This window comes from Rhinopithecus bieti, unplaced genomic scaffold (genome assembly GCF_001698545.2).
Source record: "Rhinopithecus bieti isolate Rb0 unplaced genomic scaffold, ASM169854v2 scaffold_315, whole genome shotgun sequence".
Taxonomy (NCBI): Eukaryota; Metazoa; Chordata; class Mammalia; order Primates; family Cercopithecidae; genus Rhinopithecus; species Rhinopithecus bieti.
In genome coordinates, this window is record NW_016803481.1 from 3,460,125 (window position 1) to 3,481,915 (window position 21,791).

Sequence of the window (21,791 nt, forward strand, 5' to 3'; positions counted from 1 at the left end):
AGGGAGATTCTTGTGCCAATTCACTTCGATTGTTTATTTCAGCAAGCAGCAGTGGGCCTGTGAAGTTTCCAAAGCGCCCCAAGCATTTCTTTCTGGACTCAATACATTAAGTCAAAGAAAGCAGCAGGTCATATGTGCCAATGAAGTAGCATTAAGCTATTCTCTTTGCAAGGCCTCCTTCTCTGTGAAGCAAATCTCAGGACTCACTCACTTAAAGCAATGTGGAACGTATGACCAGCAAACAGAAAAAGGAAAACAATTCCTCAGTTCCTCATCTGTATTATTACCATTCCCTCCCCCAGGGAAAGGCAGGCTAGTAGAAATTCTACAGGGGTCAGTAACCATAGGTGGTTATTTGCAAGAGTAGTTAGTACTTTTCCCAGACTATAGAAGCAATGGCATTTGGGGGTCACAATGGTAACCATACACTGCCCCCTCTGATAACTTTTATTCCTTGAGGTTCGCTCATTGGATGCCCCACTCTATCGCCAGATTGCATCACACAGCCTCCGTGCAAATGCCATAGCATTCCGGCCAAGGAAGCAGAGCAGGTGATCAGACTCTTCACTCCCCCTTCCAGACCACCTGCCCATAAGGCCATCTGCTGACTCTTCGGAGCTCCCTGGGCCAGGTGCGGCACTCAGAGGGGGATGTCCCTCGTCCCTAAACAGAAGGAACCCATCTGGATGAATGGAAAGAAGGCCACAGACGCTGAGGGGGAAGAGAAATTCAGGGTGGTGGCAAGAAGGCGATGCTCCAATGGTGGGGAAGGGAAGGCAGGAAAGAGTCAAAAACAAGAGCGGGGGCCAAAGCACAGGGCGAGCGTGTGGAGGGAAGAGGCAGATCCAGGAACGCAGGACAAGAGATGGTGGGCTGAGGGGTTGTTTCCAGCAAGTGTGAGAGAAAACAGGGCTTTTCTGTATCTGCTGAGCAAAGTGTACCTGATTAGAGGCAAAATCTCTCTGAGTTTCAGTGAATGAGTTTCAGTGAATGGTCGAATGTAGGGGGCTGGAAAGGACTTCCAGGGTTACCTAGTGCAAATCCCTCACTGTAGACGCACATGGAGCATGGAGTAGGGTATGGAGTAGGGTATGGAGTAGAGCATGGAGTAGGGTAGTGACTCAAGGTTACACAGCAAGTCAGTGTCGGAAGGGGGCCAGCACTCCAGACTCCTAACTCCTGGCTGGGGGCATTTCCCTCTCCAATGATAGATGACACTGACCATTCACGCGAGAATTTTTTTGTTTGGTTTTTTTTGAGATGGAGTCTCATTCTATTGCTCAGGATAGAGTGCAGCGGTGCAATCTCAGCTCACTGCAACCTCTGCCTCCCGGGTTCAAAGATTCTCCTGCCTCAGCCTCCCAAGTAGCTAGGACTCCAGGAGCACGCCACCATGCCTGGCTAATTTTTGTATTTGTAGTAGATTCGCCATATTGGCTAGGCTAGTCTCAAATTCCTGACCTCAAGTGATCCACCTGCCTCGGCCTCCCAAAGTGCTGGAATCACAGGCATGAACCACAGCGTCCAGCCAGAGAAATACTGTTTTTAATGGCTTATTGACTCTCTGTGACCAATCCAGGGGCCTGCAGGGTCTCCCTGTGAACTCCAAACCGAGGGAGATGAGCACCCTGATTAGGCCTTCCCAGCTGACACCCAAACAGTCTAAGCTTCTCTAAGTTCAAGTGTTTCTCCACAGCCTGCCCTGGAGGAGAGGCAGAAATGCCCACAGGTGCCAGTGATTCCCCAGCAAATGACAAGGTGCAGGCTCTGCTCTCCCGAGGTGAGAACGAAAGGTCCCCCCAACATCCCTGGAAAATGGCACCCACCAGGTTAGAGGGCAACATGTGCAGCAAGACACAAGTCGCAAGGCTTACACTTGGAGGTTTTTCTCAGCGGTGCCAAGAAAGCTGAAACAGGAGAGGGCTGTTCCTGATGCTTCAGACCCTGAAGACCAGGACAGAGAGAACACCAGAGGGTGAGTTGTGGTTTAAAATGCAGGGGAACTCAGACTAGGAGGGGATGGCAGGGCAACATTCCTCTAGCTCAGGCAAGATAGAAAAGAAGCTTCCAGATAGACCCCAAAACCACAAGCTAAAAAACCACCACTCGGAAAAATAACCAGTAAGAAAGGTTTTTCTATACCAGAAATAGCTAAGTTCTTTCTACTCAGACCCTCTTCTGAACTGAACTGCTAGCTTTTCATATATGACAGACTCCATGCTGACTTTCACTCTTGGATGCAATCCTTTTTTTAAAAAAATATGTATCTGACGGGCCACTGTGCAGCTTGTCCACCTCCTCGAAAACAAAATGACAGTTGTCAAAAGGACAATCAGTGGGCATGCTGGAATCTGGCAGTTCACAAGCAAACCCTTAATACTATGTGTGCTGTGTCACAGCGCTGCGAATACAGTTCAGATTTGGTTAAACAAAAAGCACAAAGCAGCCAGGCACGGTGGCTCACGCCTGTAATCTCAGCACTTTGGGAGCCCAAGGCGGGCAGATCACCTGAGGTCGGGAGTTCGAGATCAGCTGACCAACATGGAGAAACCCCGCTTCTACTAAAAATACAAAATTATCCAGGCGTAGTGGTGCATGCCTATAGTCCCAGCTACTCGGGTGGCTGAGGCAGAAGAATCACTTGAACCTGGGACGGGGAGGTTGCAGTGAGCCCAGATTGTGCCATTGTACTCCAGCATGGGCAACAAGAGCGAAACTCCGTATCAAAAAAAAAAAAAAAAAAAAGCACAAAGTCCTTGGAGCAATATGTAAGGGGCACCCAACTGTGGGTGCCAGCAATTTTCATATCTAAAAGACAATTATTATCTGGGGGTTCCCCTCCAGGCAGGGCTGCCCAATTCCTTTTATGTTAAACCCAGCCTAGAGTGTGTCGCCTCCATTTGATTTTCATATCAGAGGAATAGGAGTTCCTGCTTCAACATTTCATTATTTGCATCCCATCCTCATTCTAGAAAGAAGCGCTCTTAGGAATTTTTCTAAAAATCACCATCAAATACTTATGCTCAATGGCTTAAAGTTGGTGGCGCTGAAGATGACTTCAAATGCCATGTTTTCAAAACCACGTTTTGGGGTCAAGAAAGACAAAAGTCCACACGGAGAGAAAGCAAGAAGCCATTCATCTTATCAAAACTCCTTAGAACCATACTCTCCAGTTCAATGGGAGAACTTACAATTTGACAGAAAATGAGCATAAATAAATAAGACAAATGACTAACACATCCTCACCCCCTTATTTGGTAGATTGAACTGTGGCTCAGGACAGCAAGCTTTGGAAGAAGAGAATCAAACAGCACAGACTTATTTGCAAACTCTCACACTTCCTAAGCACTGCAATGATGATTTTTAAACTTCTTACTAATCATGGTGGTTCCCCCAGCCAGGGCCGCCTTGGTTCCTTGGAAGAAATCATCAGCAGACGTCATTCCCTGGTCAGGCATCTGGAAACGAGTGTGGACGTCAATTCCTCCGGGGATCACCATCCGGGAGTGGGCCTCGATGGTCTTCACCCCTCCTGGCACAATCAGATTTTCTCCTATTTGCCTAAATAAACAGGGTTGGTGATAAGGGTTGTAAATGAAACGTGGACTCAAATGCGATCTGACAGCTACTTTCACTAACCTATAAACTATCCTCCACTCTGTGCTGTGAGCTTTTCAGATCATTGTCATGATTCATAATAAAAACACTATATACTCCTATCCCCCAGCAAGAGGCAATGCAGAGTATACTAGAAAGCAAAAGTTAAATAAGGCACCAGAGGCCCCACTCAAAGACATTTTGTTCCCAAGAAAACCCCCAACATCAAATGATAACAAGGCCCCAGGGTATTTCTAAAAACTGTCATTAAACTTTCTTTACAACACCTGCAATTGAGCTAATTATCCTATAGCAAGTTTCTCCAGACCTGCCTGTACTTTGCAAACATTTATTTTTATCATATCCTTTTCACCAGAGGGAAAATAGGGGTGGAAGGGTGAGGTAGAACAAAACAAAGCAAAAAAAAAAAAAAAAAGTGAACACTATGATTGCAATGATTTAAAATTTTGGAAGCATGTGTTCAGTTATTCAGATAATGAAAAGCTAACAGCTGAAATATAATTTAAAAGGCAGAAAATGAATATTCATTATGTTGGGGACATGATTCAGTTCCAATTTTAAAAAATATTTTACATCATTCTACCAAATTTTTTAAAAGGAATATTAATCTAGGAGAAGTCGATAAAGTTCTAGAACAAATTAGTGATGAGTAAAAATAGCACACAGGCCTGCACACTTCTGGGCCAGTGTCGTTCTACCAGACCAGATCGTGCCATCTTATAATTGGGGGAAAATGGAACATGAAAGTCATGGCATTTGAGAGCCTGCAGCTGAGACTGTCACAGCAAACACACATGGAGAAAACATTAAACGTGGAAATGTTAAAATCTATTTTAGGTTCGTAAATCTGGGTGTGAGCTCCCAGGCCACTCCAGTTTTCCACTCCTCTGGACTGGTTTAAAGCTATCCCTTGATGAATGCTGCTTATTTAAAAGCTGTCACTGGCTGCAGTGTTTGTCTTTAAACAGATGTGCTATTTCTCCAGAGCCCAGGGAGCTGCCCCAGTAGGAAGGGCAGGAGGATACTGGGATGAACTCAGCTTCCTTAACCCTCTGGCGTCCAAAAATACCCAAACTCAGGAACTGCCCTGTTGCTTCTCCTTTGTAACACTAACACAATAAACACAAGGGCAGTCTTATTTGCACTAGTTGCCACGTAGAATAAAACCTAAAATTCCCTCAGGATTTAGGCAGTAATTTGTCTGTATTACTTGGTAATTAACTCGGTGTCTTTCTTTGGCGCCTCCAACTTGGACTCTTGATGAAGAAAGCAGATGTGCTGTCTTAATAAAGGAGACTGTCTTTCACGTTTGCATTCTTTGGGCAATCCAACCCAAACAACTACATTCTAGGAAAAGCTTTAATACATTCAACATATCACAAACCAAGTATTTGAGCTGGCAACAAAAAGATATCATATCGCCTCAGTTAAAAATAGTAAATTACATAATACATAATGCAACGAGTGTACATTAATTGTTGCTTTGAATTCCCTAAATTTGAGTTTTCAAATTCACTAATTACCACCAATCAAAACCCATTTAAAAACAGATACTAAGTTGGTCACTCTCTGATGTTCCTAAAGTTTGATACTATGGATGCTAATGGTAGCTAATACTTGGAAAGCCTGGAAAGTATTCAAATACATCTGTATATCATGAGTTACACTTACTTGATCAACCCATCTTCCATGTATATGTCTGCATAGAACGACTGGTCATCATTAACAATTTTACCTCCTTTGATCAGAAGACGATCGCTCTGAAACAAAGAGGCAGTAAGGTCACAACACGTAACTGACCTGTGAGAAACAGGTACTAAGATATGTGAGTTAAGGATACATTTTCACTATTCAAACGTGATGTTCAAAATAAGCCCATTTTGGAAAGGTTCAGTGACAAAGGTAAGCCTGTATGTGGCAACGTATTCATCACCTGATGAGTCAGAACACACAGGGAAAGCTTATCCTAGATAAACGAACCATCTCTTTCAATTACACATTGAACTCCAAAGAAAAAAAAAAAGCAGTGAAAATTATTTCATATAAAGAAGATAGGGCTGGGCGCAGTGGCTCACGCCTGTAATCCCAGCACTTGGAAAGGCCGAGGCGGGCGGATCACCTGAGGTCAGGAGTTTGAGACCAGTCTGGCCAACATGGTGAAACCCCATCTCTACTAAAAATACAAAAACTGGGCTGGACGCGGTGGTGGGCACCTGTAATCCCAGCTACTTGGGAGGCTGAGGCAGAAGAATTGCTTGAAGCAGCAGGCGGAGGTTGTAGTGAACCGAGATCACATCACTGCACTCCACCCTGGGTTACACAGCAAGACTCCAGCTCAAAAAAAAAAAAAAAAAAAAAGTACTTTTAAAATAAAATGGTTTTGGCTAAACCTCAATTTAAAACAAACAAACAAAAAACACCCACATATAGGAAGGCCATGTCTTAGAAAGACTGCGTCAAGCACAATTGACCAAAAAGTCTGTTGTCACAGGATATACCACACAAACACTGGATTCAACCATAGCAAGGTTTCCATTCAGTATGTCCTTTATATTTGCATTTATCTTTGAGGTAAATCACAGCAAGTATAGCAAAAAGGGAGGGAAAAGACTACAAAAAATACGCCATTTATGCCATTTTAACTAGGCTGTTAAGAAAAAGGTAAACTCCCATGAATAAGTACATGAGATAGCAAATTCTAAGATGCAATGCACTACAGATTGCTGATGCACTTATATTTTAACCGGTGATACTTATGCAAAAAAAAAAATAAAGGACAAGCAGCAGATAAAGGCTGAGAATGTGACAGAAATGCTACATTATGACTCACCGTTATTGCCAATGCTAGCAAATGGAAGGGAATGCTAGCATCACGTGTTCAGTAAATATGCACCTGTATTATTCAGAATGGGCTTAAACCTTGCAAGCTGAACCATACATTGCCCTTTTAATTTAATTAAAGAATTTAATTCTTTTGGCAATAGTTAACTCAAAATTCAGTTACGAAACAATATGCTCAGCAAGTGCTATCTCTCTTTAGCAGTTACCAAGAAAAGGAAATCATAGAAAATCTTTAAAAAAGAGATAAGCTACTAGAGAGCAAGGGGAAAAGATAATTTTACACAAATACACACACCTTAGTTCATAAAGTATTTATTGTCTCTCTAACATACTGAAAACCAATAAGATCACTTTAATTTTGTACACTGCAGGGTCCTTGATCCTGACGTAGACTTTGGAAAGCCAAGGGAGAACAGCCAACAATAATTCCTGCACCTGTATAAGGTAAGTGTAAAGACCTTTACAAAGCCCTGCCATACACATCATGCCATCAGAGCCTCGAAAGAAATCTGTGAGGTGGATGTGTCTATTCCCATGACACATAAGGAAACTGAGGCTCAGAGAGGTTAGGCCACTTGCCCAGGTCACCCAAACCAGTGCACTCGTCCCCTGTTTACAATGATCTCCACCTCCCTCCCAGACCTCTAAGCATCCATGGAATAAATATCACCTGGAAGGCAAGGAGAGGCCTCGCCCTTCACCTCCTGCCTCCACAGTCACTGTGGTACCTGCCCCAGTCATCACTGCGAATACCCCGAGCCAACATGATGCCAAGAAAAAAAGTGAAACACCACACCCCCGTTCACTCTAGTGCCTTCCAGAAGGCTCTTACATAAGAGGCTGCCAGTGGTGAGGGAGGGAGGAATACCATGCTATAGATCCTATGATAATGCAACCAGATTTTTTAAAGGATGGGGGGGCGCTCTTAAGAAAAAAAAAAAAAGTCTTGTTGATTGTTTGCTTTTATTTTTTTTTTTCTCCCCACACTGTCAAAATGAAGCTGCCTGTTCATTCACGAAGACAGCAAATTATTTGAGACTTGCTGCAAATCTGCTCTCTATCCTCCCTCCCCAGAGTCACCACTCCTTCCTCCAGCGCAGTGAACACACAAGGGTGGGTGCCCCGTGCCCGGCCCTTTGGGATCTTGGGTCTTTTACCTTCAAGAAGAAGCTAGCGCCCTTCTTCAGCTCATCCTAGAAAATCCTCCAAGCACACGCCCCCTCCCCTATGCATTTGCTCTCCTTCTCTCTCCTGCGGATGGGTGTGCCCTTGTACACGAAAAGGAAGCCGGGGTGCCCATGGCTAAAAAGAAAACCAGAGCCAAAGCGCGTCCCTATATCCAGCCCTAAAAACACATCCTGACTGTTTTAAAAGACTCTTTCGATCTCTGCCTCAGTCCTGGGTTCTACCCGGGAATCAGCTGGCCGGTTGCGACTGCACATCCTTATATAACAATGAATTTCCCTGGCGTTCCCCCGTCCCTGGGATTTCACTGGGGATGGAAAGAATAGGAGGAACGAATTTTTCCAGGAAAATATGGGGAGAGGGCGGGAGCAGGGGAGAGGTGGGAGCAAGACCGGTGCTGATCTCTGAGGCATCGCTAACGGCACAGACGTTTTCCCTGTGGTTTGCAAACCAACAAGTCCAGGCCCCAGCACCGCGCCGAGCCCTCCGGCCGCCGCGATCATTGTCTGGCCGGGGCCGGGCCATCTGCTCCCGCGTCGCGCAGCGCCATTAGCGCCCGGCCGCTCGCCGCGGTCCCCGCGCCCACCCTGCAGCCCGCTTTGTATGCGCCAACACGGACGCCTCCTGGGCGGCAGAAGGGGCGGAAAAGGGACGAGAAAACGAGCCCGAATCCCCGCCAGGGCCCCGGCCCCGAACTACAGAGCGAGAAAACCGGGGACGGCACCCAAAACCGGTTCCTGGCCAACAAGAAGCCCCCGCCTGGCCCCCCGCCTTCCTCCTCTGCTCATCACTTCGTCCCTGTTTATCCTTGCCGTTTCCACACCATTCCGGTACACCCTGCCCTTTTCAGCATCCCTCTGCTGTCATTACGTCTTCGGGCTCAAACCCGCTCCTTTTTCCAAGGACCCGCAGAAGGCTCCAGAAAGCCCTTTTTGGGAGGGGGCGGAAGACCCCGAGAGGATCCAAGTCCCCATCTCCCCACCGCTGCTGGAGGAGTCCAGCCTCGCAGCACGCAGCCTAGAGAACAATATCCGAGCTCCAAGCATGCATATTCAATCTGGCATCCATTTGCTCGCACCCCGCAGGCCGGCGCTGCAGCATCTCTCACTGACAATAAAAGATACACCGGGTCTGGCGCGCTACCTAAGGCTACCTTCGTGCACTCGCGCTCCTGTTTAATGCCTTACAAACGATGCGACTTCTAATCCTGGATCACTGCATCTCCCACAACCACCACCACCATCACCATCGCCTCCGTTAGCAACAGAAAGAAAAAAAAAGTTCGGTCCCTCTTCTTTCCCCTCCTTTTTAAAAATTCCTTAGACCTTCTGTGCTACAAAAGGTGACTGGCCGACCGCAGATTTCCCAAGTACCAAACTCACCGTGATGCGTGGAATATTTTTCTTCCCCTGATAAGACATCTCTCTCCTGGGAAAAAATTATTTTCAAGAGGGCAGCTTTAAGGCAAAAACTGCCGGGAAGGGGACTCGGGTTTATTTTTTTTGTTTTTTTTTTTTTTCCTTTGCAAGATTGAAAAAGGTGCAACCGCTTAGCTGGTCTTGCTATTAGGAAATTTCAAGAACGTAAGGGATGAATGCAATCCTCTGTCTCTCTTTCTTCCTCTCCTCCAACACAGCCCCAGCTAGGGCGGAAAAAAAAAAGAGAGAGAGAGAGGGAGAGAGAGAAACAGGAGGGAAGGGGGTGGAAATAAACTACAGCAATAAAAGCCTCGGTTCAAGTCGGCCACCGTGGCGCATGCGCCGCCAGCCACTCCCTTTCCTCTCAGGCAAAAGCCATCCGCTTCGAGAGAGACGAGCAGCGATTGGCTGCGACCTGGAATATGCAAATTTGGGCCGGTGGGGCGGGGCGCGGCGCGAGAGCGCGAAATGCGGCAGTGAGCGGCCGGGGCGGCAGGGCGGCGCGGGCGCCCGCGCGGGTGAGCGGCGCCTTTCGCGCGCGCTTTCTTCGGGCCGGGGCGGTGTGGACCGGGTTTGGCGTCGGCCCCAGACCGCGCCTGGGCCACGCGGTGGACAATGGAGGGATGGTCGTGCGCGGCGGGGGAGGGGTGACCCGGAGACGCGGGGCTTGGGGGCGGCACGCATCGCCCGCGCGCGCCCGCCCTGGCTGCCCGCGCGCCCAACCGGCGGCAGCCCTGCGTGGGGTGACTGCGCGAGGCCAATGGCTTCGCTGGCGGCAAGCGCGCCGCTGCACCGCCGCCGGCGCCGCGCGGCCCGAGAGGGCGCCCGGGCCCTCCTCCCCGCCGTTGCTGGCGCTGAGCTCCCCTGGCCCCGCCCTGGCTCGGCTGAGGACTCGAACGGCGGCGGGCGGGAACCAGGCGGGGAGGGCCAGGCCACGCCCGGCCCTGGAGAGGGCGGCTGCACCCGGGAGCGTACGGGCCCGGCTCCTGGGGGCGGGGAATGGGCGCGGGCCGAGGGGAGGATGCAGAGACGGGATCTGGCCCGCGTGGAGGCGCCGGGCTGCAGGAAATGAGAGCCCTGAGGAAACCCTTCCAACTCCGAGCCGGGAAGGAGGCATCCGGGGAAGGCTGCGGGGTATGGGAAACTCCGCCCTGAAACATCCTTTTGTGCCTTCCGGCCGCGAGGAACTTAGTGGGGCGGAGGAGTGGGGAGCAACCGCAGCCCGCCGAGGCCGAGGTAGCCCGATGTGGGCCCTGTGCGCCCGCTTGACAGTCACGCCCAGCTCGGCCCCCGGCGGGGTGCGTGGGGGCGCAGCGCATTTCGCTGGTGCCTGCAGCGCTGTCGGGGGCAGCTGCTGGCATCCCAGCGCCCCGGGGGCCTGAGGGTTTGCCGGGCGAATGGATGGGCCCCACACCGCACCGTGAGGCAGACAGTAGGAGATGAGCTGTGGAGGCGCAAGAAAGGAAGATTTTATATCCCACAGGAAAGGGAAACTGAGTCTTGGGGAAAACCTACTGAATTGGAGTTAAAACCAAGAGTGTCCTGACTGCCCAGGCAGAGCCTAGTCACTTTAAACGGCACTCAAGGCCCCTTCGTGGCCCTAGCAGTTGAGCAGGCCTGGGACCCCTTAGCTTTGCCTGTCCAAGCCATGCTGGGATGCTCTAACTTCAGGGTCCCTGGGAAAGAAAAACGCTGATCCAATTGATCCTCAGGAATCTACCAGGGCCAACCCCCGTGGGAGGTTGCCCTGGCGGGTAGAATAAGTACAACATCTGGACCAGCCCTCGTAGCTCTGAGGCTTCTCTGCTTGAGGTCAAAGGATACATAGAATCCCTACGTAATCCAAGCCATGGGCGGGGGAGGTGGGGGGAGAAAGAATATGTAATTGGCTCACACCTGCTCAGCAAAGCTTAGCTAGAAAAATCCGGAATAATTCGGACTGCTGTGGGCCTGACTTCCAATCTTTATGCCCTTCACCACCTTAGCCACCTTAGGGGAATGTCCATCCTTCCCGACTCAGAGAAGGTATAAAATTCTCTTTTTCAGTCCTGTATCTCTAAAAATCTGAAGTCCCAGAAAGGAGCTGTAGGGCACGCAGAAAGTTTCACCGCTGGTTAATTCAAGTTCAATTTAGCTGTGCATCTGAAGGAGAAAGTGAAGCACTTCCCCCTCCAGCAATCTGATATGCCGCAAGCAAGGTGAGATGATGTCGGCAAGTATTGCTGTCAATTGGTAATGGTTAAAGTCAAGTGTCTGAGAAAGCTTAAAATATGCCTTTCTACTTTTCAAAAACCAACAGTCAGTCCCTGCTTTGCGGCGGACGGCAGTGGAGAGGAGTGTCCTGTTAGCTCACAAAACTACTACTTGGCAAGGGAGTAAATAACGAGACTCAAATTAATTTAAAACAAAGTAACCTCTAATTATATTGTTTGTATTCTTGTATTCCCTACCCCCATCCGCGTTAAGCTTAATGGATTTAAATATATCTTGTTATTTACCAGTTTACCATTGAATCATTTGTTTTGTGATAAAAGCTTCCAAGAGCTTCTGTGTCTGTCTCATTGGCTTCAGTTCTATAGCCATTGCTATGAGGTTCTTAGTCCATGATAATTGACGTTTCCACTCGTAAATATCCAAAAATGTAAGGTATAAACTGATTTGTCTGTTCTGACTAGAGCCTAAGAGAGTATTTGGCACATAAAAGATACCAAACAAATGGTTTAAAATGACCAAGGAAGAGAACTGTCTGCAACCTGCATTTCTTAACCATATTTACTGTTCAATGCAATGAGGAAAAGTAAAAAAGGGCCGGGGAGAATTTTCCACCTGCTTTGCACTGATGAAGGTGGAAAAAAAAAAAAACCACAGATAAACAGGCCTCACACTTTTACTTCAGAGATCTTTGTAAGAATTAAATGAGAGGCTGGGCACAGTAGCTCACACCTGTAATCCCGCACTTTGGGACGCCAAGGCAGGCAGATCAGTTGAGCCCAGGAGTTGGAGACCAGCCTCAGCAACATGGAGAAACCCCGTCTCTACAAAAAATACAAATATTAGAGACTAGCCTGGCCAACATGGAGAAACCCCGTCTCTACTAAAAATACAAAAATCAGTCGGGCATGGTAGCAGGGGCCTGTAATCCCAGCCATTCGGGTGGCTGAGGCAGGAGAATCACTTGAATCCGGGAAGCGGAGGTTGCAGTGAGCCAAGATTGCGCCATTGCACTTCAGCCTGGGCAACAAGAGCGAAACTCCATCTCAAAAACAAGAACTAAATTAGCCAGGCGTGGTGATGGGCACCTGTGGTCCCAGCTACTGGGGGCAGGGGAAGGTTGGGCTGAGGCAGAAAGATCAGTTGAGCCTGGGAGGCCGAGGCTGCAATAAGCCATGATCGTGCCACTGCACTCCAGCTTGGGTGACAGAGTGAGACCTTGTCTAAATAAATAAATAAATAAATAAATAGTTTCTTATACTTTCTCTAGAAAAACACTCAATGAAAATTTCCTGTAAAATTACGAATCATTATTTGTGAATCTAATATTCGTACCTTTTCTCAAGCATGACTTTTCTGAATTTTTAAACATTGAATGCAAGCCAAACATGAGAAAGCAATGTAAAATTGCCTGTTGCGCAATCACAGCCCCTTCCCAAACCTCCGCTTTCCCGTACTTTTCTCCCAGCAGCCGGAAAGAGCCAGATGTGGTACTTAAATGAGACAATGGTTTAGTGAAATGGTAACATCCAGAGCATTCTGCAGGGTCTGCAGGAAGGGAGGACCTGCCTGAGCAGGTCCATGAGTGGGAAGAATGTGTTTTAACCAGGTGCTGTATCAGAGTCTGACCCCTGTCTTCTCTGCAGCTTCAATTCCTCTCCCTGGGCACTTACTCTGTCCCCATGCTCAGTGGGTGCACGCACACAATGTCAGAGCAAACTTCTCACTGCCCCTGAAAACAGTGTGCCGTCCCTAATCTATGTCTTGCCCTAAGCCGTTCTTTTCCCCTCCCTCCCTCTAAAACAACTGAAATGTCACCTTGTCTATGAAGTTTTCCCCATCCTGCCCCCTGCAGCCTTGAGCACTCCTTCCTGTGTTCAGCCCTACTATAACACCATCACTCTGTGATGACTTGCCCATTTCTTCCATCAGGCCATGACTCCTAGAAGCAAAGAGCCCCCTCTTCTTCCAGCCACCAGCACACTGCCTGGTCTCTGGCAGGTGCCTTAACATTTGGTGCATAAATAAGTGCCATCATTGCTATGACGAGGACAAAAGGTGCTTACACCAAGGTGAGTTTTAATGTCAAAAAATAAAAAATCCCCAATGCAAGCAAGCCTTTCCCTTAGGACTATCACTTTTTTTTTTTTTTTTTTTTTTTTTTTTTGAGGTGGAGTCTCACTCTGTCACCCAGGCTGGAGTGCAGTTGCATGATCTTGGCTCATTGCAACCTCTGCCTCCCAGGTTCAAGTGATTCTCCTGCCTCAGCCTCCAAAGTAGCTGGGATTACAGGTATCCACCACCACACCCCGCTAATATTTGTAATTTTAATAGAGCCGGGGTTTCACCATGTTGCCTGGGCTGGTCTCAAACTCCTGACCTCAGGTGATCCGCCTGCCTCGGCCTCCCAAAGTGCTGGGATTACAGGCGTGAGCCACCGCACCCAGTCAGGAATATCACTTTGCCAGGCCTTCCTTCTTGGCAGCCTCCCCTTCTCCAAGCCCCTGAAACTCCAGGAGGACCTAATGTTATTATTAACAGCTTATTAACAAAACTGCTGTGTACTGCCCAGCCTGGTAGAACATGGGGAGACAGCACCCAATCCTAAATGAATGTCGGAGTCATACAAGATGTCTCTAGTAATTTTTTCTCCATTTCTGAAACTGCCCTTTACTCCGTCCTCCATTATTCTTTGTACATCCCTGTGTGATCCCATTCATCGCAGTAAACCATCTACATGATACGATCCTCACTGACACCGTAACTAAGCGAGTGTGATTTTTCTTCCATTCAAGGTTTGAGCTCACGGTGAAGAAAAACGTTCAAAATCTTACTCACTCCTGGCCAGGCGCAGTAGCTCATGCCTGTAATCCCAACACTTGGGAGGCTGAGGTGGGCAGATCACCTGAGATCAGGAGTTCGAGACCAGCCTGGCCAACATTGCGAAACCCCGTCTCTACTAAAAATACAAAAACTAGCCGAGAGTGGTAGGGGACACCTGTAATCCCAGCTACTCAGGAGGCTGAGGCTGGAGAACCACTTGAACCCTGGAAACAGAGGTTGCAGTGAGCCGAGATTGCGCCACTGTACTCCAGTGTAGGCAAAAGAGCGAGACTCCTTCCCAAAAACAAACAAAAACATCTTACTCATTCCTTATCCTTACAGAGGGCCTGACAAGGCTGGGGGCTCAAGCAGGACTGAATGCAGAGAGGGAGGTATGAGTGGAGGCACCCAGTCAGCCCTTTGCATGTGTTCACATCATCCAAGCTCCAGGAAAGTGGGGCTGGGGAGATGCAGACATAACTCCAGTGCCCCGGGCGACTGTGCTGCTCTCAGTTCCTCAGCGTCTGCCCGGAACGTGTTCCCTCCCTGACTAGCTCACCGGTGCTCTTGGTTTCATGTTCCCCTTTAGGGAGCTACAGTAGCCATTTCTGCTTCTGTGGCGCCCTGAGTTTCTGCGTTAGTGCAATGTTCAGAATGTTACAGCGCAGGGGAACTCCAAAGCAGAAACTGCTGACAAAACAGAGCCCAGAGGTGGCAAAGAAAATCCCCAATGCCCAGAGTGCTGCAATTGGATGTCAAGGGCTGTGGCCTCTAATGCAGCCTGCAGAGAAGGTTGAAATGAATGCGGCAGTAAAGAGAAGGTACTGGAATCCTTCTTTGCCAAAAACAAAGGGCATTGACTAGGACACTTGAGCTGGAAGTGATGCCTTCTTCACTGCAGATGGAATCAGGCAATGATGATCGTTTTCTTTGTGTGTGTAGCCCTGAAGGGGTAGAGACTGCGGATCAGATCAGAACCTGCCCACTGCCTTCCCCTGTGGCTGCATCCTTTTAGCAGGGGTGATGGTGGTGACAAATGAGGGTCAGCAGTGACTGGCCCTCTGAAACAGATGCTGCTTTGGCTAGAACTGGACAGACTGCCGGCCAGCATGGGGGCTCTGCTAGAATCCTGAGGACACGTCCTCCCTGCAGGAAGACAAGGGGCTCATCTGTCCAAATCCTGCTGGACAAGAGGGCAGAGGAAGCATGACTTCACAGAATCTAGTCGACTCGGGCTTTCTCCTCTTATCCCTAGTTAGCGCACACACCTCCTGAAGAACTCCTGCAATGCCCACCCTGCACCTCGTTCTCTGGGTGACTACAGATTTTCCCCGGGGTCTTTCTATCCCTGACGGGGACAATGGGCACTTTGCTCAGCCATCGTGCCTCAGGCCCGCCCTCTGGTGGCGAACGAGGAGTGTGCACGTGGTCACCTGCGTGCTGGTCTCCAAGCCAGGGCAGGGCCTTGGAGATCACTTGTTTCCGTTGGAGTGCCCAAGTACCCCCCTCCGTCAGAATCACCCTGAACAGTACAGACAACCTGAACAGAATATCCGGAGGTAAGGTCCAGAGAGGTTTTTAAACTGGTCTACGTCTGGACACTTAGCGACAGATCCAGCCCACTCCACCCTCTATTTATAAAAGGAGGAAAACATGGACTAGGAGGAAGGGCTCACTCCCTACCCAGCAAGGGCTCCACTCACCACAGGGCATCACTGGTCTGCTGTTTGTCCAGTGGGAACATTGTGAAAGAGTGGTGAATATTATCACTCTCGTTCCCCTTGTCTGCCTTCTGGAAACAGTACAATCTTCTAAAATATTGTTATGCTGTCAGTGAAGAGGAAATTAACATTTATTGAGCACCTACCATGCTCTAGGCATGGCATTGAGTGCTTTAAATACATCTGCTTTAATCTTCTCCAAAATCCTACTGGGTAAATCTTCAGATCCTCATTTTACAGACGAGGAGAGAAAAGCACAAAGAAACCTCTTATTCCAGGCCCAGATTCTAATTTGGGTCTGTGTGACCCCAAAGCCCAAGGGGCTAGTTCTTTTTTTTTTTTTTTTTTCCTTTTCTGAGACTGAATCTCACTCTGTTGCCCAGGCTGGAGTGCAGTGGCGTGATCTCAGCTCACTGCAACCTCTGCCTCCTGGGTTCAAGTGATTCTCATGCCTCAGCCTCTCAAGTAGCTGCGATTACAGGTGCCCACTACCACGCCAGGCTAATTTTTGTATTTTTGGTAGAGATGGGGTTTCACTATGTCGGCCAGGCTGGTCTCAAGATCAGGCCAGGTCACAGATCCTGACCTCGTGATCTGCCTGCCTCGGCCTCCCAAAGTGTTGGGATTGCAGGCATTAACCACCGCGCCTGGCCGAGGCTAGTTCTTTTAATGGTAAAGTGCTTGTTTAGTACAAACTGGGACCCCCCCTTGTGCAAGAAGTGGGCACATGTGATCCGCTGTCTTTCTTTACTCCTTCCACTGTCCCCAGTCCACATTCCTTAGATGTTTCCCCTTCTCCTGAAATCAATTATCCATCTCTTTCTTTCCTCACCACCCAATGTAACTCAGTTTCACTCAGTGGCCCTGGCCCTCCCCTCATAGGAAACGTGACAGACGAACATAAAGGTTTAATGAATGATAAACGCTCAATGTGCTACTCTGCTAAAAAGAGAAGACCCTGGTTAGTAGAATTTCAGACACCAAGCCAGGCTGCTTGCATAAATAAAATGCAAACTGTTTATCAAGTCTGCTGCGTGTGATCTTGTCCTTCTTTTTTTAATTTTTTACTTTTATTTTTAGTAGAGACAAGAGTCTCACTATGTAACCCACATTGGCCTCAAACTCCTGGCCTCAAATGATCCTCCCAAAGTGCTGGGATTACAGGCGTGAGCCACCGCAGCCGGCTGATCTTACCCTTCTGTCCTTTTCCAGCCCTATCCTGTGCTACGTCCCCAAGCTCTCTCACACCACAGCACACTGATCTCCTTCCTTTGCCTGCAGGGGCCCTTTGTTGCTGCTGTTCTCTCTTCTCCCATCTCTCCTTCTTGCCCATGCATCCCTGCTTCAGGGAGGCCCTCCGTGACCTCCCTCCTGATGCCAGCCCATGTATTCCTACTCTTCCCTGTCTCAACACTATCTCTTTAATAGCAACAATTATAATTTGGAAGTATGTTTGTGCATTTGTTTACTTGGGTATTTCCAGTCTGTCTCTACTTCTCAATTGCAAAGCCCCTAAGCCACCTAGTTCTCCACTCCACCTCGCAGTGACCACACAACACTCAACAAACAAGAGTTAAATGACAAATGAACAGGAGAACCTTGCTAAGGACATCTGTTCTTCAGCCCAGGTGACCGAGGCTTCATTTTCCACCTGTTGCCTCCCAGATATGTACCTGCCATTCTCTAATCCTGATTCATCCCAGGCTTTGGGTGTTTTTTGTTTTTGTTTTTTTGTTTTGTTTTGTTCTGTTTTGTTTGAGACAGGTTCTTGCCCTGTCACCCAGGTTGGAGTGCAGTGGCATGAGCATAGCTCACTGCAGCCTCAAACTCCTGGGCTCAAGCGATCTGCCTCAGCCCCCCCTTGTAACTGGGACTACAGGCATGCATCACCATGCCTGGCTAAGTCTTTTTATCTTTTGTATAGACAGGGTCTCGCTATGTTGCCCAAGCTGGTCTGGAACTCTTGGGCTAAAGCAATCCTCCCATCTTGGCCTCCCAAAGCAGTGGGATTACAGTTGTGAGCCCTCACACCTAGCGTTCACCCCAGGTTTTTAAAAGACCAGATGGTGAGGATTCACCTCACTGGATAAGGTCTCATGGCCTAGGTTCTAATGATCCATGGCAGAGCGTGCAGATTCCTTTTCTACTGGGATCTGTCCTTGGGAAGCATCAACCCTCACATTCACAAAGCTCAGCTGTGCCTGGAGGTCCAATCATGATAACTGCAGCTGGGTTCCTCTTTTCAATCCAGCACTCAGGCTTGTACTCACCGCAGCCAGAAAATATTGCAGATCCCCCTCAACTGAGCCCTCCTTGATTCAGAATCTGTGCCGATTCTGAAAAGGGCCAAGCAAAAGGGGTAACTATGAACTCTGAAAGTGTAAATAACATTTCAGGAGTTTCCATCCCTTAAAAGAACCCGCCACAATCAATGTACTGAAAACTGCTCACTCATCCAAAAACACGCCATAGCTCTTGGCCATTTGTCCATTTCGGTTCCCTAGAGGCCACTTTGGGGCGATTTATTAGCTTAGTCTGTGAATGCTTGAAAGTAGTCCATTTGGATATTGTAAAGATTTAACAAAATGCTGACCTTTCCCGTAAATAAATTAGTCCTCTTTCTGCCCTCCTTACTCCTCCACCCTGTTTGTTTCAAAGGAGTGAGAATTTATTACCGACCTTATGTGCCAGCCCTCAGGAGACCAAGGGGGATCAGGAGGTGTTTACACGTTCCCCATACACAGTCCCCTTCTTGTAGTACAATGCTGTAGAAAGAGAGGGCACAGATGAATGGCACGTAATGCTTTACCAATGCTTTACCAGCTCCAGGCAAACTGTGCCCCTCTAGCTAGGCTTGGGCTGGGGGCTCTCCACCCGCACAATGTCATCAACCCAACAACTGATCTCTCTCCAGTTTCTGGGCACATCCACTGTCTCAAGAAACCAGATAGAACTCTTCCTATCTTCCTATCAAGCAGATAAGGAAATCACTGAAAGAATAAGCAGTCAAATGCAGTTGTGCTGTGAATAACCATCAGTCTCATTTGTGGGCTTTAAACTAAATTCTACATCTGTGGACAGTGTTTAACTCCTGTGGGCACTGCCAAACCAATGGAGGAATGAGTGCCTGCATATGTCCCTTGGGGCTCAGGAGTTCTCTCTGTTTCTTCAGAGAATTAGAAATGGAGGTAGAATAGTAAAAAGGCCACTTTGGCCAGGTGCAGTAGCTCACACTTGTAATCTCAGCACTCTGGGAGGCCAAGACGGGCTGATCACAAGGTCAGGAGATCAAGACCATCCTGGCTAACACAGTGAAACCCTGTCTCTACTAAAAAATACAAAAAAAATTAGCCAGGCGTAGTGGCGGGCGCCTGTAGTCCCAGTTGCTGGGAGGCTGAGGCAGGAGAATGGCATGAACCTGGGAGGCGGAGCTTGCAGTGAGCTGAGGTCGCGCCACTGCACTCCACACTCCAGCCTGGGCAACAGAGCTAGACTCTGTCAAAAAAAAAAAAAAAGCCACTTTAAGGGGACAAGGCACTGATGGAAGAAAATAATACTGGAGCCTGGAGAGACTAAGTGGGAATTGATGCCCTTCATCTCTCCTCCTCTCATCTAAGGCCACTACCTCACTGGGGGCACCATCTTTGCATTCCCTGCGTGTGCCGGGCTGTTTGCAGCTCCACACTTGGGCTCACATGCCTGCCTCTCCAAGCGTGCCCAGACCCTCTTGGACCCCTCACACCATCACTCCTCTGTGCAACCATTCCTTAGCCCTCAGGTCCAGCTGGCCACTCCTTCTCTTATGCCCCCACTGGGGTCTATACAGACTCTTGGCAGAGTGCCAAAGCAGTCTCCTGGACTATTTCCTGCAATGTCTCCTTCTCTTAGACAGTGAGCATCTTGAAGACAAAGACTATACTTTCTCTCTCTTCAGCACCCACCATAAGGCCTTGCATGTAATAGGCAAACAAATTCTGAAAGGATGGATGGATGGATGGATGGATGGATGGATGGATGGATGTTTGTATGCATGGATGGATAAGTGGGTGGGTGGGTGGATGGATGGATGAACGGATGGATGGATGGAAAANTATACTTTCTCTCTCTTCAGCACCCACCATAAGGCCTTGCATGTAATAGGCAAACAAATTCTGAAAGGATGGATGGATGGATGGATGGATGGATGGATGGATGGATGTTTGTATGCATGGATGGATAAGTGGGTGGGTGGGTGGATGGATGGATGAACGGATGGATGGATGGATGTGTGAGTGGACAAATGGATGGACGGATGGGTGAGTGGGTAGGTGGATAGATGGAGGGGTGGGTGGATGAATAGATGGATGATGGTTGAATAGATGGATAGACAGATGATGGGTGGATGGATGGATGGAAAAGTGGATGGATAGAAGAGTGGATGGAACAGATGGATGATGGAAGGATGGACACTCAGGTAGATGGATAGATGATGGGTGAATGGATGGACGGATGGGTGGGTAGGCGGGTGCACAATGGATAGATGAATAAATACATTACACAAATGTCCCCATTATAAAATGCAGTCACACTGGGACTTGAGTCTAACATAACCTTCTGAAGCACAAAATTTACAACCAGGTCCTGTCTTAGGCCTCATCCATTTAGTTAAAGTTTCTAGGAGGACTGTGGGTGGCTTCTTTTCTATTCTCTTTCTTCTCATCATCTACTCCTTTCCCTCCTGTCAAGCCTGTGAGAGGTTTACCTTGAGGCTGTTGTCAGTGTCCTTACCTGCCCTTCAGTCCTATGAGCCCCACTGCTTTGTCAACCACCCTCTGTTCAGTTTGTAATCAAGTCCAAAGAGGATATGTGTGTCACAAGGCCCTATCGTCCAAGAGTTAGTATTAGGTATTCTCTCTTTGAGAAAATATTCAGCATTTCACAGTAAGCAACCGGATAATTCCCTCAGGTTTACAATCCCCTCCTTTCTCCTGCAGGGCCCCTTTGGGGAGGGGATCCTGTGATTTTTGTGTCTGAGCCCAGGCCCCTTCCAAGAGTCATCAACCAGAGCCTGCTCATCCCCCAGGTCCTCCCCTAAGATTTGTCTGACTTCTCTGTACTCCATCTGTCCACCCAGCAAGGTCATTTCCAGACCATCACTCTCTCATCAGCTTGCAGAAGCCCTGCCCTTCTGTGTACCGTCATCTCTGTCTCCAGGACACTTCTGCACATTTATTCAGGACATAATCAGCTGGGTTTTTCCATGTTTATCTGGCACTGAGATGTGGCAGAGGCCACTAGCTCTTCATGAAATCCATGAAGGCTCTCCTCTTTTTCCAGGACACACAACTGGACTGCATTTCCCACCCTCCTCGGCAGTGGGATGTGACAGAGTTCTAGCCAACGCAGTGCATCTCTTCAAGGCCTGGAACATAGACAACTCCCTCTTCCTCCTCCAGGCTTTTTCTCCAAGCTGACAGGATGACGGTTGCCCAGACAACTTTGGGAGCTGTGTGTTGAAGATGTTAGAACCACCAGCAGCTTGACTTTCCAGTTAATTGCATGGAGCAGGGACCCTGCACCTTTCTCTGCCCACTCAACAGAAACACCTACCTTGAACTATTATGTGATATACAAATAAACTCCTTTTGTGCTCGAGTCATTATATATAGTGGAGTCGATTTATTATAGCAGCAGTATTCTTTCTACCATAACTCCTAACTTAATCCTGTTTGAATTTAAAATTTGTGTGAAATACACCCACTCTCAGTTCCTTCACTTTGCTGACCCCTGTGACTTTGGCCTGCCCTTATCTTTAGCCATTAACTCCCAGGGCTATCTGAGTCCTCATCCCTTCACCACATCATCAAGACGTGATGATCCACCCTCTTCATTCATTGCCTGGACCACTGTCACCAGCAGCATCATTCCACTACTCTTACCCTGCAACCTCCCAATCCTGGTGCAGCCCTAAAATTCACTATTCCTTCACCACTTC

The 21,791-nt window shown here is 48.3% G+C and overlaps 1 protein-coding gene and 1 long non-coding RNA gene across 2 annotated transcripts in view; one reads left to right on the forward strand and one right to left on the reverse strand.

Annotated features, from left to right (window-relative positions):
• Nucleotides 1-9,481, reverse strand: part of DPYSL2 (dihydropyrimidinase like 2) — an 82,285-nt gene extending 72,804 nt beyond the window's left edge. The window contains exons 1-3 of the mRNA XM_017885305.1: nucleotides 9,027-9,481; nucleotides 5,290-5,378; nucleotides 3,377-3,561 (exon numbers count right to left, since the gene is read on the reverse strand). Of these exons, the coding sequence (XP_017740794.1) occupies nucleotides 3,377-3,561; nucleotides 5,290-5,378; nucleotides 9,027-9,065 (313 nt within the window). The 5' untranslated portion in view covers nucleotides 9,066-9,481. The remainder of the gene's footprint in view (nucleotides 1-3,376; nucleotides 3,562-5,289; nucleotides 5,379-9,026) is intronic.
• A 389-nt stretch (nucleotides 9,482-9,870) lies between these two features.
• Nucleotides 9,871-21,441, forward strand: LOC108537668 (uncharacterized). Its single transcript, XR_001887896.1, has 3 exons — nucleotides 9,871-10,196; nucleotides 11,109-11,260; nucleotides 21,134-21,441. It is a non-coding gene; the product is annotated as an uncharacterized LOC108537668 (long non-coding RNA).
• The last annotated feature ends 350 nt before the right edge of the window (nucleotides 21,442-21,791 follow it).